At 40.4% G+C, this 15,093-nt stretch overlaps 1 protein-coding gene across 4 annotated transcripts in view; it reads right to left on the reverse strand.

Annotated features, from left to right (window-relative positions):
* zranb3 (zinc finger, RAN-binding domain containing 3) overlaps nucleotides 1-15,093 on the reverse strand; it is a 76,733-nt gene that overhangs the window by 13,240 nt on the left and 48,400 nt on the right. For all 4 annotated transcript variants that reach the window (XM_056370800.1, XM_056370798.1, XM_056370799.1 and 1 more), the window contains exons 15-17: nucleotides 13,655-13,809; nucleotides 5,834-5,938; nucleotides 2,833-2,975 (exon numbers count right to left, since the gene is read on the reverse strand). In XM_056370800.1, the coding sequence (XP_056226775.1) occupies nucleotides 2,833-2,975; nucleotides 5,834-5,938; nucleotides 13,655-13,809 (403 nt within the window). The remainder of the gene's footprint in view (nucleotides 1-2,832; nucleotides 2,976-5,833; nucleotides 5,939-13,654; nucleotides 13,810-15,093) is intronic.

Consider the following 15,093-nt stretch of genomic DNA (forward strand, 5'->3'; position numbering starts at 1 on the left):
ACGAGTATTTTTAAGTATTTTAAAATAATCCTCAGTAGTTAAATTAAATTAAATTTAAAAATGTCACACAGAGTTGTGCGTTGACAAAATGAGCAGCTGATATGATTTGTACTGGATTATCTGGACATGGTTTTCTGCAGGTAGCCGTATGATGCACAGCTGCAGGTGTGCTGCTGCAGGCCTGTGGCAGCAGCGGGTCGCTGACGGCGTACCTGCAGACCCGCAGAGCTGCTGACAGCAGCGGCTCAGCACCGGGGCCAGACCCCGCTCGGCTGTGTGAAATCAAGCTAACGAGCTGCTGCGCTCTTACACGACACATACTGCAACGGTCAGCCTCAGAAGAAGAAACATGGAGGTGCATATGTTGAACCATTAACCTGGCAGAGTTTAAGTTAAAATAATAGTGTAGAACAAAAATCTGTGTATTATAAACATGCAGTATCAAAAATCAGGCTCTGATATGATGAGAAGAAGTTAGAAGTTCAGTTTACTCATCATAAGACGGACAGTTTTCTGTGGCTCTGGAGAAGCTGCGAAAACCATCTGCCTTCTCTCAGTTTTGGCTTGAGACTTCAAATGTACAACAGAAAGCCTGTGTTACAAACTGGGCGGGTGGAGTTTGAAAGATGTGGGCATTTATCAGGGAGGAAGATGCTATCAAGTTGCATAATGGGAAGTGTAGGATCCAGTGTTTTTTGTTTGTTAGTGTGATTCATTCTAGGAACTAAAATTCGGGATATCTTGGCTGCTCTTGCTTCGATTTCGACTTTTCTTTTTAAAGTCTGTTTCTCACAGATTCCCCAACATTATGTAAGTGCTGCACTGAATCGCTGGAGCTTTAATGTAAACTGCGATTATGACACGATGTCAAGCGCACTACATATTCTCAACCTAATGTTTTCATTACTTATCCACTTTGATATTGGACATAATGTTATATATAGATGTGATCGTATCCACACAAGTGAGCGTTTGTTGTTTCTAACACTTCTCCTTAACTGTTGTTATGGCTGTTGGACAAATAACATCTTTCATTTATTTTGTTTATTATTAATGTGTCGGTTTATACTATCCGTCTCCACTTACATTACATTACTTAAATTTTATCTTACTTTTATATTGTTGTGAAAATAAATAAACAGTTAATTACATTAAATTAGCAATATGTAGAAAAATCACATATGTACATGAAAAAAAAATCATGTGCATTTCTTTATTACGATGGCATATTATAGAAGCAATAAGTCATTCATCGCCACTGTTTGCTGTAATTTCAGCAATGAAGCGTGCTTAGGCAGGATGCAAACCGGATTAAAAATCCTCTTGACTCGTCTAAAATCACTGCAAATCACCACGAGTGGCTCACAGCGAAAATATCCACAGTGTTGGAAACCCCGGCAAAGTGCATTAAGTTTGAAGTAGTTGAAAACTGAGCGTCTCAGTGCTGCGAAGGTGAGCCGTGATCGCCCCGCTGAGCAGAAGCTGGAGCTTGATTGGTTCTGATTAGTGAATAAATCAAACAGGTATCAAATCAAGCCGGGCCAATTGCCTCCTACTCACACCTTGATTAGGTTCATGCACCCAAACACGTTCCCCCGGTTGAGAAACACTCTCTCTCAGTTCCACAAACACACACACACACACACACACGAGTCTACCCTGTAATTGGCAAACTCTCCCAGCCTCTATCCACGCCAGCTGTAATTAGTGTGCCAGCAACAATGCTTGTTTGTCAAAAAACACACATGTGCACATGCACAGTGTTCATCCCATCCTCTCTTATCCCTCAGCTGACACCCTTTGATACACCCACACAGAAAATGCACACACACACAAATACTATTCAGCCTTCCATGACGCCTGGGGCAGTTAGTATTTACTAATCCGCTCATTTTGCTGTTAAATCTCACACATCGCTCCTTGAATTCTGACATAATGTTGGGAACTAATTCAAATCACCACTTCCACCATTTTAAAATTTACACCAACGAGCACATTTCTTACTCACGAGGGGAAGACATTTGTCCTCTTGTTTACAGATTTACAGATTTACTCGTGGAAATGTTTATTAATCTTTGAAGAGTTGTCTAAAACCACAACTGTTGCTAGCAGATTCTATCAGCTAGCTTGCTAATTGAGTGAACGACTGAAGCTAAAGCTACATCCTCACCAGCTCCATGTTGACATGGAAACAGTATTTCATTTTTACGTTACAAGAAAAAAGGTTCTCACACGTCATCTTTCCTCCACTAATCTGGCAAACGTGTGTGTGTGACATCATCCAGTCCGTGACCGTTAGACCCCGGACTCTGCACCCCATTGCTTTCTTCACGGCCTCTCTTAAATAATCCCTCTTCACTTTCCCTTAGTTAGAGGTCAGGACATACTACCTCACACATCACTTCCTACATTTGCATTTGCGTTTTTACTTTCTTACTTAGTTTTCCTGATTCTGAAAATACAACACAGTGGATGTGCTCGTCGTTGTTAGCTAGTTAGCCAGACATGCTAAAGATTGCAGGTTACTCTGGAGCAGTTAAACACACTCTTAAATCCACTCTTTTTGCTTTTGCTTGTGTGTTTTTTGGGATTTGGAAAGGCTAAATCTTGCTCTTACTGTTCTCTACAAACACCGCTCCAACATGTGGAGAAAGCCATAGCTTTACAGAACTGACAGGAGTAGCCTCAGCTGCGATAGGCTACGATTGGAAAATCACTGCACTGAGGAGGGGGTTTAGCAAACTATTAATTAGTACCAGAATGTTAAGCTAAGTTTTTGAAAGTCAAAGTAGCGTATTTCCTTCAAGAACATGTCTCCAGCTAGGATCTGACCTCTTGGTGCTCGAGTGAGGTCGCTGGGCAGAGGCCAGCTGCTGCAAGCCGAGAGTGGGGCTGTGGAAGAGGAGGCCGCTGCGACGAAGCAGTTTCTTCTTCATGGCTGCCAGGCTGCTCCACTCCTGAACGAACCTCAACACCTGCAGGGGGACACGACATTTATAGTCAATTTCAAGCTGGAACCAAAACCACTGGAGCCTTCATCTTCAACACAAATTGATAGTCTGGACATTGGAGCCTCCTCAAAAGCAAAAACATTTCTTTTTAACTTTTTCAATTTTGATAAAACACTTGGGCTGAAAACAAACAATCTGAACCTGCTGCGCACACATACACACTGATACACACGAGGAGACAGTTTTCCAGATAGCTGAACAAAACCCATCAAACCAAGAGAGAGCTGTATATGTTTTCAGCCAAATCAAGAATTCAAAGAAAATCCACTGGCAAAATAACAAATAGCACACGAAGCACCAAGACCTAATGGGCAATTTACCTACATATATTACACTTGAGGAGTGCTTTTTTTGTTTTTTTTCCTATGAATGATACCTTCGCTCACAAAAAGATTACTTCTGTGAAGATAAAAACTCAATATGTATCATGCAGACACTTTTCAAAGCTATTACAACAGCCATTCTTGCTTTGTGGATGTTTTAGCAGGTGAATCATGCACATTGTGACAGAAATATAACTTAATACTGCTTAAAAGCAAAGCACAGAACCTGACAACGATCCCAATATCGCTGCGACAAGTTCCTTATTTTGTAACAGGAATAGATACAGAGTAGGACAAATTAAAGATAAGATAAGATAAACATTTTAAAAGGCTTCTGCCACCTAGCTCGCACCTATTCCGACAGCCTGTGTGTGAGGCATTCAGGGAACATCAGTAAGAAAGAAACTGGCAACATTGGAGTAAAAAAAAACAAAACAAGAGTGAAACAGGAGTGAAAATCCACGTCATCCTATATATAGTGCACCACCAAACGCTAGTAGATTATGATACTGTATTATCCTCCTGCTGTAGTTTAAGATTAGGGCAATAAATTAGAGGCTGATATTATTACAGAAGCACTTAAGGCCAAGGGGAGATCAGGAGTCAAAAATACTGCAGACAGGATGGATGTGAAGTCATGACTGATCAATGAAAAGCTGCTCTACATACATCACACTGGAGCCTCCTGACAGAAGTACAGTACAGGTAAAAGAAGCGTATGTGACATATTGAGAAGGTAACAGTTTCCTGAGGCCTAACCCCCGGTAGACGAGAGTCAAGGAGTCGAATCAGATGCGAAAAAGTCGTGACTGAGGAGGAGAGTGGGACGGTGTTTCCCACTTCCAGCCTCTCAAAAAGTCACAGGGGTTAATAGGTGAGCGTCAGACGGTGTGTGTGTGTGTGTGTGTGTGTGGGTGGAAACTCGGAGCGCTTTGATTTATCAAAGCGAAGCTGGACAAAGCTGTACGTTAATCATATCTACATCTACTCAAAGGAAAACGGCCAGTTACCGACAAGTACTGTGTGTGCATCCGAAGCCTGATACAATAGATCTGATTCCCTGCGCGCTCCGTATTTGTCCAAAAACTATTAAGACACACAGTGTTTCACCCGGGTGACACGTCCCTTCATCAAGACCCAATCACACCGGCATTTAAAACAACATTTTCGCAGCGAAATCAGCTCATTCCGTGTAATTACAGTGCTCAGTTGATTCGCTCACAGGGACGAATTGAATTCAGGTTGACTTCATCTTTTGACACATGAATTAAGGCTGTTGATGAATCTTATTCTTCCGTAACTTTTGGCAAAAACTATATATTCGAGACCCACTTTTAAACATTGATGTCTTCAGCAGGAACTGAACCATCCTGTAGGAACACACTGAAGAGGATGTTACACGTTACACGATGTGACTATCATATAATCACCTCCTTGAAAAGACTTTATTTTACAGATTATTCAAACATGTTTTCTTGGGGAGCACTTGGTCTCTGTGAGTTGAGTTTACGAACCGCAGCCAGCCCGTCCAGGACGTGCTGCTGCCCACGGTCAACCGCATGCTTAGTATTGATTCTGATGGACAATTGGAGCGTAACAGGGTGTAAATGATGGGTCAGAGGAGGGATGCAACTCACGCCTTCGTTTTACAAACCAACATAAACAACGTGACAGGTGGGGCGTCTGTCAGTGGCTCTATTACTGCCCCAGCAGATTGCAGGATTTAATATTAGCAGGTTGGCGTGTGGGGTCGTTTGGGGTGATGAGCCGTCTCCTTTAACGACCCTCATAAAACAGCACTTTCTCTTCTGCCGGTCTCCTTGGCTGCCTCAAACCCCCAAACCGCCCCCTCTCTTCTCTCCTCTCTCCATCATCCCGCAACCCCCCATCACCCACCCACCCACTCCTCCCTCTGCCCCTCCAGGCTCTGCAGTGGTGGAGGTGGGCGTCCACTCTCCACCTATCTGTCAGGCTGCTGATCTTCCTCCTCGTGATCAGCGGTGTCATTAGATTCACATGGCGGTGACACAAACATATCTGTTAGGTTTAATAACCCCCGCAGCCTCATCTTCTCCGGGTCGGAGGAAGTGGAGAGATAGCTCCACTGACTGTGATATCAAACTAAATTATCTTAGTCTAAAATTAAGGTGATCCTGAAGCAGCCTGTGGGCGCACACACTCACACACACTGACAAACTTTCAACTACACTCGTGAGTATACGCAGAATGTCCCGCCATCTTGGAAACGGTGTAACGTCACAGCTAACCCGTCTCTCTAATCAATCATAAGAAGAACATATTGTCTAAGTCGAATCCTTTAAGGCGGTTTTTTTTTTACGATAATGACATTAACTGGGTACACCTCCCACGTGGAAACACACCCACACACATTCATGAATATGAAAACACATGCAAGAGACACACACACACACACACACACACACACTCACACACAGACACACACACACAGACACACAGAGCCTGGCGGGAAGGGCAGACCTGTATTCGATTTTCCCGGCGCCGGCTGAAGGCCTGGGGCAGGTCGTCCCAGTTGGTTAGCTTGATGTCCAGGGGGACGAAGCTCAAGTTCAACGCAGCTCCATCCTAACAGATGAGGAGACAGAGACGAAAAGAAGAAGACAGCCTTAAGCAGAAAGATTTGTTACTACTTATACCACCACCACTCGTAGTATGGCATCGTCTCCTTTCTCGTCAAATACAGGGTCTACATACATGTACTGTGTCGTCTGTGCTTTAACTTTGATAATCTGCTTTGTTTCCTCCACAAAAAACAGATGCTGCAATTTTCTTATTATGCTTTTAATCTTAATTCATCCAATGGTAACAGATTTAATAGCAGTATATAAATATAATAAATGGTTTACATCACTATAATGTAGTTATAAGCAGATGCATTCTGTCAACAGCTCCTCCTGTTAAACATCTGTATCTGGTGTATAAACAGATAATAAAGGACAATATAATATAATATAGTTGTAATAATGAATGAATATGAATGTCAAATATGACATATATTAATTATATGTACTTATGTTTAAATAAATGTAGTAAAAAGTGTTAATTTCATAATATTTACATGATTTAGGAAGTGAATGGCACCTGGTAATTAAAGCATTTAAACTTATTTAAGTGGAAATGATTTGTAAATGAATGTGGAAAAAAAGTTTTGGATTAATTATTTAAGCTGAAATTCACAAATACTAGAAGTGTATTTGATACTGCATGGTCAAGGTAAACGTCTGAAATACCCTCCGTCACACACACACACACACACACACACACACACACACACACACACCAACACACACACCCCATTAAACACTCAGTGGTTCTACGGAGCGGTAAATGTTCCAGTGTATAGTGGCACCACCGCACTACACACGGTCCCTTCATGGTTCTTTTGGAGGTTCCTGCCTGGCTCCTCGTGTTTTCCTGCCCAAACAGTTGGCGAGGCGTGGGACTGTGGCTGCTGACTCACTGGTGTAATCAAAGCAAACAGAAATACAACCACGCACGTTTACTCGCTCGGTGTCCTTCGAAAGTGAATGACGACGCAGCGGAGTTGTTGTTTTTTTCTCTGCCTGACGAGAATAAATGTCATGGTAATATTGTAGTTATATAACAAACCGGAGGAGGAGGGATTTATTGCAAACAAACCGTCCTGATGCTGATCAAACAAATGCTACCTTTAGGAGTCAAACAGGGACATGAGAAGAAATTTCAAGAGAAATCACGAGGGACAGTCTCCAGTTTCCACAGCTCTTCATACATCGGATAATTGTTGTGCTACTTACTTGGCTGACATATAATGAATGAATATATTTTTGGTTTTTAGAGCAATATCTTGACAACTACTGGATAGATTTACGCAGGGATGATTTTTTGTTGTTGTTAGCATCACCCTGCTTCCCTTTGACAGAAAAAGCCAATGGGATTTTTACATAGAAATGAATAAAATAAATACAAATCGCCAGAAGTAAAAAGCTAATGTTAGCCTATAAACCAACTACACCACGGTCACACGAATTCAACGCCACCACCACTTTGAGCTCCTACCTCCTCTACACAAACCTTTCCGCTTACAAAGTTAGTAACAGTTTGCAAAAGCCTGAATAAAAAGACAGTTGTGTGGCGCCGGGTGTAAGATCAAGGTAGCAAGCTTGTTTTTAAATGCACACCTGGAACATGTGGGTGTGAGAATCAAATTGTGTAACAGGCAGAGGATTACCTCTCTGATTGAATCTCTTTTTTGTTGTTGTTGTTGTTGTTGTTGTTTACAGTACAAAACTTTATGGAAATCTGTTGGTTCCTGTGTGGCACATGTAAAAACAACAGAATCTGCAGTCGCTCTATAATTAGAAGCCATGTAACCAGTTTTGTTGCGTTTACATGCAATTAGTCTGTGCTAAAACTACAGGTATCTTCAGCCAAGCAATCAGATCTTTAATGACTAACTTGCAGAACTTGAATCTAATTATATCCACTTTATTCTTTATTGGTTGCCATGGTAATTCTTTGTGGTAACCAAGGCGCTTGTTAGTGATCTCTCTTGTTTTCTTCCCTTTATTCTAACATAGGTCCACTACTTTGAAGATAATGCCTCTCTTTTGACAGTACACATGTATTAGTAGCAAAAAATAATGAGGATTATGAGGAGTGTAAAAACCATATACCCACAAGAATGTTCTTCGCTGTTATTAGAGGTAATCATACTGCTGCGCCTTGGAGGTAACTGCATAATCATTGTAAAAAAATAAATAAGCACGATAAAAAACATTTTCCTAGTTATTACTGCTTCATTAGTGCTAACTACTGCCAATTTGAAGCGTGAGAAGCCAATTACCCCCAGTGTTAATTTCACTCAAACCACAGTGATTGTGCCAAACAGAAGGAGCGTTTTACAAGAAAGAAGCTGACCGGTGAATTTTAGGTAAAAAGCTACGAGCTGGATTTCAGCTGTCGGAGCCACTTCAGGCATGGAAATGGTGGACGGAGAGGACAGGCGGGAGACGGGAGAAAAGATGAAGTCTAAAGGTTAATACCTGCTGGCAGCCGACACATGGATTTCGAGATACAAATCAACATTAGGAAGTTTTTCCTGTGCCGTACCCTCAGTGCACAGAGGCCCACGTGTTTATTTGGATTATGGTAAAATAAATATCATGGAGAGTCAGGGGAACGGCGGAGCGGGTTGTGCTGTAACAGCATGGAGCAGGATTAGAGCTCTGCTCGGTGTGATTGAAAACAGGCATACTATCCTCCCTACTAACAAGCTCATGGGTGACAAAAATAAGATTTCATTCCAAAAATCAAGCAAGAATAATTTCAAAAAATATGACACAAAGTCGAATATCAAAAAGAAAAACAAATGAGAATTTTCAAAGAAGCAACAGTTTTGTCGGTGTGCAGTATACTGTATGTTGGCAGGGTTCCTGTCTAGTATATATACACTATACATATATTTAAATACATATATACACACATCCATACATACATGCATATATATATGTACAGGCCCTGATGATTATTGGTTGCTATAGAGTAATTTTTACTGATTACGTTTGATTCATTTACTGTGTTTGAGGGGGTTTGTCACAGCAAAGGATTTCAAATGAAGTTTATCACAGCATTATGTGTATCTGAATCATCCTGATGTGGTAAGCCCCACCCATCTGCTACTCCTCGCCTTGACACGAGACGAACCGCCCAGCTGCCTGCGAGCGGGGACACCGAAGCCTTGAATAAAACTACTATTTGATGTGTAGAAAACGGACATAAAAATTCCTAATACTCTCAATATTTCTCATTCAATCCCCGGTGACAAATCTTCCTCTTGATTGTGCGCTGAGCGGCCCCCTGTGTGAATTCAACGCCTGGTCCAGGATTATCCCGACGTGACAGCTTTCCAGCCAGAATTCCCCCAGTTTATCATTTAAACGACAGCGGGGGACATTTATCTCCGCGGCTTATCGTCTCAGCCACGCGTACATGACACTTGTCTATTGCCGTCAGGGTAATATTCCATTGGTGATTCAGTCCGACACTTTGGTCTTCTCCATGTAAAACCGACTTGTCTTTTATCTGCGTTAATGTTGAAGGAATCTGATCCCTCATGAATGAAACAAAAGGGCGTGAAGTGTCACAATCTGATCAATACGGAGGTCTGTTGGCAAGTGGCACTCAAGAGGAGTGCCGGGAATGCACAGCAGTGTAATCAGAGCCGGACCGGGGGTTAAACTATGGTTTGTCTTGCAGGAAGCTGCAGCGATGTCAATGACAAAAGCACCTGAAAGAGTATTTTACCTGATAATCTGAATGAAATACCTCAAGTCTTCACATAAAAGCCTCCTGCAGGTGACTGTCTGCAGTTTGTTTTCGAAGATGAAGTTGTAGGTAAACTGTCTTTAGGGCCTTTGTCTCTCTGTCTCTTGGTCTGCTCTTTCAAAAATAAATCAACCAAAGTAAATATCTGTAAATTCTGCCTCTGCAGCCATTGTTGTTGTTGTTGTTGTTGTTGTTCATTACCACCGTTTGAACAAAGCAGCGATGTGTTGAATTGTGTTATGCCATTTATACCAACCGTTCACTTTACTCTGACAAAGATTTGTCAATAACGGACAAGGCAGCAATATTAAAGGAGGTGCTCCAGAGTTTTAGTATTACACTCGCATTAAGTTTGGGGACGTGTGAGACACATAAAAAATTAATGGTCAGAATCAATGCAGCAGAGCTTAGTCACTAGTATTGACCTGATGAAGGCTGCACATTTCTATCCATTTGTTCTATTTCTGCTTTTGTCCTTTTAACTTCCAGAAGCTATTAGCAGCAACATTAGACATCTATAAACAAGTCAAAAGTGCTGATCAATTCATATAGTGGAGTGTAAATGTCTTACAGATAAACACATCCACCACTAATATCAGATTAAAAAGACAATCTTTAGTGAAGCTAGAGTGCAGCGTTATCTTCAGTGAGCTTGCTTTACGTTGTTGCACTGATGCTTAACTTAAGTTATTAAGGTTATTTGGATTCTTACCAGTGCTATATATGTTATATGTATATCTATATATACAATATATACACACACACACCGGTGCACTCTGACCAGTCACCTCATCATTACTATCAAAACTAGAATTGAACCTTCACCTTCACCACAATGACAAGATATTAAACATCTATTACATCAAAGAAAGAGATCTGGATAAATTAAAATAAAGTAATTAGAATTTATATTAATATAAGTCTTTACTATCTTGAATAAAATCCTTAGTCAACTGTCTTCCTGATAAATACAGGGGGGTTGTAGATGACGGACGGGTAGTTGGGAGAAGGTTTGACGATGGGCGGCTCCCTGTGAAATCGTTTTGGTAATCCTTTGGTAATTCCTAAACCTTTAATTTGTATTGAATGAAAGAGTGTAAATGGATTTGAAGAGCTTCTCTTATCCCCCCTTCTTTTACCGCACAGCCTCGATCAATCTCAAAGAAGAAGAAAAGAAGAGAAAAAAGAAAAACACATTAGAAATGACTCAGGCAGGTTCCTGTTCCTCGGATAATAGACAGGAGTGAATTAGGTTAGCATCAGGTCTCTGGGTTATTCAGTATTTCTTTTTCATACTGTGCTAAACCTGCAGCGACAAACTGAACTGAGGCGTGTTTTTAACATCTGAAGTCAACAAGCTTCTTGCCAAGCAACTTGTAACTGGAATAAATTGCAGCTCTTTTAATCGCTATTAGTTCAAAAAACATTTCATTCTCAATCTTTGACTTTCCTAATGCTGTCTGTAGCTATTTTCTCACGTCTGTCTTATTTGCTAATTGGCAATGAGTGAAAGAGCTACACGTCTCTTACTTTTATAAGCGAATTGTTGTTCACAGCTCAATCTTAATAAAGAGATCCTGAAGTCAATGAGGCTTCCACTCACAAAAAAAAAAAAAAGGAAAAAGAAAAAGGAATTAATTATGTTTTCTTCGCGCTTCAGCTGAATATGACAGGAACACGCTGGTAAAGGAACAAAACATCGAGTGGGTATCAAAACTCCACGTGCCCTTTCGGTTTTACTTATTCTTATTGCCTTGAGACCTGAAATGAAAATTATTATACCAGACGCTTTTGACTTTCATCTAGAAAATAAAAAGAGCTCCTGTTTCCCGTCAAAGCTGCAGAAGATTTACACATTAGCTTTTTGCTGCAGAGATAAGTGAAAAGTAATACTCAGTATGCAAACATGACATAATATTTGCATGAATTCACTCAGCTTACAATATTTTACACTTAACAAGCACATCAGATGCATAAATGTGACATTGTGGAGTCCCGCTTCCTCTGAATGGAAGGACACACTAGTTGTTATCGCTTCTGAATTCACATCAGCAGCCTTGAATTATTGAGGTCAATCTGTGAGGTCACATTTGATGACTGTGGACCCACTCAGTGGTTAAGCCATTCTGGATAAGAAAATATCACATGGTGCAGCTTTTAAAAGGACAGAAACAACACATAATATACAATACAGCAATATAGTCTAGTTGTGAAAGAGTGTGCAGCTTTCAGTAATGCTCAGTAAAAGCTTTTCATTTCAGGCCTCATGGCAACAAAAACTGTGTAGATGTTTGTTTGTTTTTTCTTTATATGGTATTTTTTCTTTTACTTTACCACAGGCTTACAAACATCAGTGTTTTCTACGCTGGACTTTTCCTCAGGCAGGGGTGCAGTTTACAAAGGGAAAAGTAAAGGCTGTTGATTTTGCACAACGGAAAAAACAAGCTGCGGATGTGAAATTCATTCACATTCATTCAGTTATTATTTAGCTTTGTTTGGTTTTTCTTACGGTATAGGCAGTGCATAATTTAGAATGATTTAAACTAATGTAGTTTATCATTACCATAAGATTTTACATTATACTTTCTTGTTACAAAGTCACGGTAAGTAACAAGTAAGTCTCAAGTCCTAAGTATAAAGTCCAGACGAAATCCAAAACTTCTTGACTTAATTGAAATCTGTCCTTTTTGATGAATCAGTGTTTCAGCTACAGTATATAGGACTATATTTTATAGCAGTGGCTTAATGTCATGAAGTCGCACGACTCTGCAGAAGGATTTTAATTTGAAACTATGGATACAGGAAGTGGAGACATGTGGTGACATCCGGGCCAAGCTGACAGGGAGAGAAAGGTAGATTTAACTAGCTAACGTTAAGCTAGATTTGTATTACCCAATGATGATTCACTCCAACTGCTGGCGTACAACACATGCAAAACAAACCCCTTAATAGTCAGACTGGTCACCAGGAGCACCGTCTGTCTCTTTACTGGCCCCTCTCTGTGTGCATGTCATTTAGGGTGCAGACGAGAGCGTGGTGTGTGTGCATGTTCTTGGGCACCTCACAGACCTGAAACCCACAGTGTGACTGATGTCATTTCTGGTCACAACCCGCAGATGACACCCGAAAGACTACTTAAATAAGGCAAGACTTATTTTTCACGAGCTACTTACTCTAATGTCTTTGTGTTTGTGATGTGATGTGATGAGCAGAAAGGCTCACCGCTCTGTTAGTGCAGCTGAACTACAGATATTACTCAGTCCACTCATGATTTTAGAGTGACATTACATCACAAATGATCTTTGGCTCAGTACAGACTTCAGCCAAAAGTTTCATTTTGGCCTTTTGGGATGTAATTAACGCCATTAACCTCCATTAGCTACTGCTGATATTTGCCATTTGTCATTTAAACTGGCAAAAGATTAAATTAGAAGTCTGTTTACCTGAATGTGTCGATGTCAGAATAAGATAATGTGCTAGTATATAAGCTGCCAAATAAAACTTTCTCTCTTGCATGTGCAATGTGATTAGCTGCTGTCAGAGTAACACAAAGTACATCCAAAGTCAGAAAAATTTAGAGTTGAACATAAATTTTAATCTTTCTGTGCTTGGGAAAGATATCAAGTCGTTCAAAGTCAAGTGAAGTCGCTGGTGACTCCAGTCAAAGTCGAGTTGTGAGCCTTTTTTGATTTTCCAAAGTCGATTCATGAATCTAAACCTCTGAGTTTGTTGTTGAAAATTCTTATTTCGGTTTTGATCTCACCGCAGTCGCCTCGCTGCTTTATTTTTTGGCATTAACACACACAAATCCACCACCTAAGTGTCACACACTTTGGGGTGAAGGCATGACAACATTTCCTTTAACTGCACCATCTATTCACAACCTGGAGTAAAAAAAACCAGCATGAAAAAATCATTAGTAAAACATCTTAACCATCATGCATGTACAAACAAACACTCACGCGGGCTGCATACCTTGGAGTAAAGATATATTCGGTCTGTGTACTGGCTGGTGCAGAACTGCAGGCCCGGGTAGACAGGATGGGTAGTGCTGGCGTCATCACCATCATTGTCCTCATCATCGTCATTAGCATCAGCAGTGGAAGACAAACATGCTGCAGCTCTCCGGTCTGCAGGGAGAGAGGAAGAGGCTGACTAATATCTCACTGAGTATATATTATTGGCTCATTACTGGCTTTCACAGCTTTATTGGAACCTCTATTTGCTCCTCTGGTGATGCAATGACTAGCAGAGACATAAAGCTCCAGCAGCTTTTAAGATTTATTTATACAGAGGCACAATATTGGGAAGATATGACATTTGAAGCGGAATATTCAAATGTGTGTGCATATCCAGTTCATGTTTAAAAGAATTACCTTTTATTTACGTTTATTGCTTTCAAATATGTGATGTTGGAGTAATTATCTGTGACATTTTCATATAAATAGGAATGAAAGTCATTTTGCTTCTTGCCGTCACCAGTTGTTACAACAATGAACAGACATGCCGGGGTCTAAAAAACGCAGCTGAATCTTCAATTATGGTTTTTTTTTCATTTAGCTATTTTAGTATCCGTGTCAGCATTCGTATTCGATTGCGCCACATTGTCAATGAACAGACAGGACCACAGAATAAAGACAGGAAGTCTCTCATAATTGGACCTGATTGGACAGTCACACCACATGCTGGTCACTGATATTAACTTAAGTTTCTGAATAAATATAAGGCATGGTTTGCTTTTGATCAAATGCAATAAACAAAGATGTTTTTCTTGCAGTATTCCACGGAAATGAACTGATTTTGCTGTAAAATGTTGTGGTGTTAAATGCTGGTGTGAACAGACCTACGAAACTGTCTTAATTGTGTATTTTTAAGAAATTTCTGTTCTAAATCTGTAATAAAAACACCAGCGTTTTTAATTTTTTACATCTATGTTTGTGTAAAGGTTAAAGCAAATCAGTTACACTGTGTTAATTAGTGAGCTTGTAGTTTTTTTGTATTTCTTTATTTTACTCTTTGGACAGCGCAAGCTAGCTATTAGCCACTAGCTCCAGTCTTCATTCTACACAAGGCTAATTACATCTTAAATCCAGCTCTGTACTTACTACACAGACATGAAATTGATATTAATCCTGTTATCTTTCTCTTGATTAAAGAAAAATTAGCATATTTCATATTGCAGCAACATTAGACGCCCATTTCTTTGACAGAAATGTCCCAATTTATTTTTCACAAATTCACTCGACGACGGGATGGAAACACGCCGCGTGAGTGGAAGAGAGAGTGATGAAATGACAGTCACAGATGGAGAGAAACAGAGAAAGAGAAAAGAGAGAGTAGGTCATTAATGTCAGCTATGTAGCTTGCTCATCCTGCCAGCATCTAGCAAGAAAAGGTCAGGCGGTGGAAATGAG

This window comes from Seriola aureovittata, chromosome 24 (genome assembly GCF_021018895.1).
Source record: "Seriola aureovittata isolate HTS-2021-v1 ecotype China chromosome 24, ASM2101889v1, whole genome shotgun sequence".
NCBI classification, from domain to species: domain Eukaryota; kingdom Metazoa; phylum Chordata; class Actinopteri; order Carangiformes; family Carangidae; genus Seriola; species Seriola aureovittata.